Here is a 2,631-nt window from a genome sequence, read left to right as displayed (position 1 = left end):
AAAAAAAAAAAAAAAAAAAAGTTACTTAAAATCCATTTTATAATGAGCTCTTTACCCATAAAGTTTAGTGGACTAGGTCTGAGATTAATAGTGCATCTGGCTATGGAATTAATGCCAACAGGTGATCTCAGAGCTGGCTTTTTAAAAGGAGATACTTATCTTTACCTCAAAACAGAAAGGATATTGAGCTGTAAGCAGAAAGCATATACACACTGAATGTGCGCCCAGTGCTTCCCCTTTCCTCTTGTCACAGACTTTAACGCCAAGAGGAAAAAGAAAGTGGCAGAAATATACCAGGCTCTCAACAGTGATCCTACTGACGTGGCTGCCCTTAGACGCATGGCTATCAGTGAAGGAGGGCTCCTGACTGATGAGATCAGACGAAAAGTGTGGCCCAAGCTCCTCAATGTCAACGCCAGTGACCCATCTCCTATATCAGGTAATGGATTGAGGGTGGGGTTGGGAAAGCGCTTGTCTAAGAGACTGGAAGAATATAATTTCGGGATCTTTGATTTTGATCCTCATTTTGAACCAAGAGTAAGTAGATGAGGAAATCTAAAGCATTTTAGGAAATTCTTGGGAAATTAAGGCCAAAACCAACAAGTAACTTGTATTCAAAAATGGAATGTTTATTAAATATTGGCTAGGTAGAGGAGTTTATTCAAAATGCATATTCTAGTCTAGATTGACTTTACTAGAGGTTAATTGTAGCAATCTGTATTTAACATGCACCCCAGCTGATTCTGATGCACATGAACTACATTTTGAGAAATACCAGACTGTGGAGAGAGATAACAGCTTTATGGCCCTTAAGAAGACAACAACAGGCTTGGCACCTGTAGCACAGTGGTTACAGCTCCAGCCACATACACCGAGGGTGGTATGTTCAAACCTGGCCCAGGACAGCTGAACAACAATGACAACTGCAACAAAAAAAATAACCAGGCATTCTAGGGGGCACCTGTAGTCCCAACTGCTTGGGAGGCTGAAGCAAGAAAATTGCTTGAGCCCAGGAGTTTGAGGTTGCTGTGAGCTGTGACACCGCAGCACTCTACCAAGGGCAACATAATAAGACTATCTCCCCCCCCCCCAAAAAAAGAAAAGAACAACATACCAGATGCAGCAGTGTACTTGGGAGGCTTAGGTTGTAGGATGCTTGAGCCCAGGAGTTTAAGGCCAATCTGGGCAATATAGCAAGACTTTGTCTCTAAAAAATAAAATTAGGCCAGGCGAGGTGGCTCATGCTTGTAATCCTACCATTCTGGGAGGTGAAGGCGGGTGGATTGCCTGAGCTCACAGGTTGGAGACCAGCCTGAGCCAGAGAGAGACCTCATCTCTAAAAATAGCTGAACATTGGGCTGGGCACGGTGGCTCACGCCTATAATCCCAGCACTTGGGAGGCTGAGGTGAGTGGATTGCCTGAGCTCACAGCTTCAAGACCAGCCTGAGCCAGGACGAGACCTCATCTCTAAAAAATAGCTGAACATTGTGGCAGGCACCTGTCATCCCAGCTACTTGGGAGACTGAGGCAAGAGAATGGCTTAAGCCCAAGAGTTTGAGGTTGCTGTGGGCTGTGACACCACAGTATTCTACCAAGGGCTATAAAGCAAAACTGTCTCAAAAAAAAAAAAAAAAATAGCCAGGCATTGTGGTGGGCACCTGTAGTCCCAGCTACTTGGGAGGCTGAGGCAAGAGAATCGCTTGAGCCCAAGAGCCTGAGGTTGCCATGAACTATGATGCCACAGATTCTACTGGGGACTACAAAGTGAAACTCTGTATCAAAATTAATTAATTAATTAAAGAAATAAGTTTTTTTTTTTTTTTGAGACAGAGTCTCATGCTGTTGCCCCTGGGTAGAGTGCCATGGCATCATAGCTTACAGCAGCTTAAACTCTTGGGCTCAAGCAATTTTCTTGTCTCAGTTCTTCTTTTTCAATTCTCAGTAGAGACAGGGTCTCACTTTTGCTCAGGTTGGTCTTGAACTCATGAGCTCAAGCAGTCCACCTGCCTTGGCCTCCCAGAGTACTAGGATTACAGTCATGAGCCACTGTGAAATAAAATTTTTTAAAAGCTTTTTATTGGGAAATACAGTAGAACCTCCATAGTTGACAGCCTCCTTAAGTTGACCTAATTTTCATAGACCAGACATGCACCATATTAACTATCAGTAGAGTAGGCCTAGTCTCTTACATTGACCACCTCCATATGTTGACCAGTTTGTTGCAGGTCCTTTTTTTTTTTTTGCAGGTCCTGTTGACAGACGTTTTACTGACTTTGGTCCTTTGGACTTCTGAAATTCTGTAATTCCATGAAATCAGTTACCTATCTAATTTGCCAGACCTGTACAGTAGAAGGAGTTCCCTGGGGCACAGTTCAAAAATGCAGAAGAAAGAACTATAGAACAATAAATCCACTTTGTTGTTCATTCACTTAATTCATTGACTTTATTGTGAATTTCCTGTTACTTTGGCAAAATGCCGAGTGCTGAGGATTCTTTAATGCATTGCAAATACAAGCTGTGCTCCATTTGTGTGCCAGGTACTGGAGATGATTAAAATAGAATCTCTGGGCTTGGCACCTGTGGCTCAAGTGGCTAAGGCACCAGCCACATACACCTAAGGTGGCGGGTTC

The 2,631-nt window shown here is 43.3% G+C and overlaps 1 protein-coding gene across 2 annotated transcripts in view; it reads left to right on the top strand.

Annotated features, from left to right (window-relative positions):
• The window catches only part of TBC1D20 (TBC1 domain family member 20), a 24,468-nt gene that overhangs the window by 11,865 nt on the left and 9,972 nt on the right, over nucleotides 1-2,631 (top strand). For both annotated transcript variants that reach the window (XM_003802617.3, XM_023508496.1), the window contains exon 2: nucleotides 254-439. In XM_003802617.3, the coding sequence (XP_003802665.1) occupies nucleotides 254-439 (186 nt within the window). The remainder of the gene's footprint in view (nucleotides 1-253; nucleotides 440-2,631) is intronic.

The sequence above is a fragment of the Otolemur garnettii genome, unplaced genomic scaffold, assembly GCF_000181295.1.
Source record: "Otolemur garnettii isolate 467f Iridium unplaced genomic scaffold, OtoGar3 scaffold00251, whole genome shotgun sequence".
In the NCBI taxonomy this organism is placed as follows: domain Eukaryota; kingdom Metazoa; phylum Chordata; class Mammalia; order Primates; family Galagidae; genus Otolemur; species Otolemur garnettii.
The sequence above is the reverse complement of the archived record's forward strand: the minus strand, read 5'-3'. Positions and strand labels throughout refer to the sequence as shown.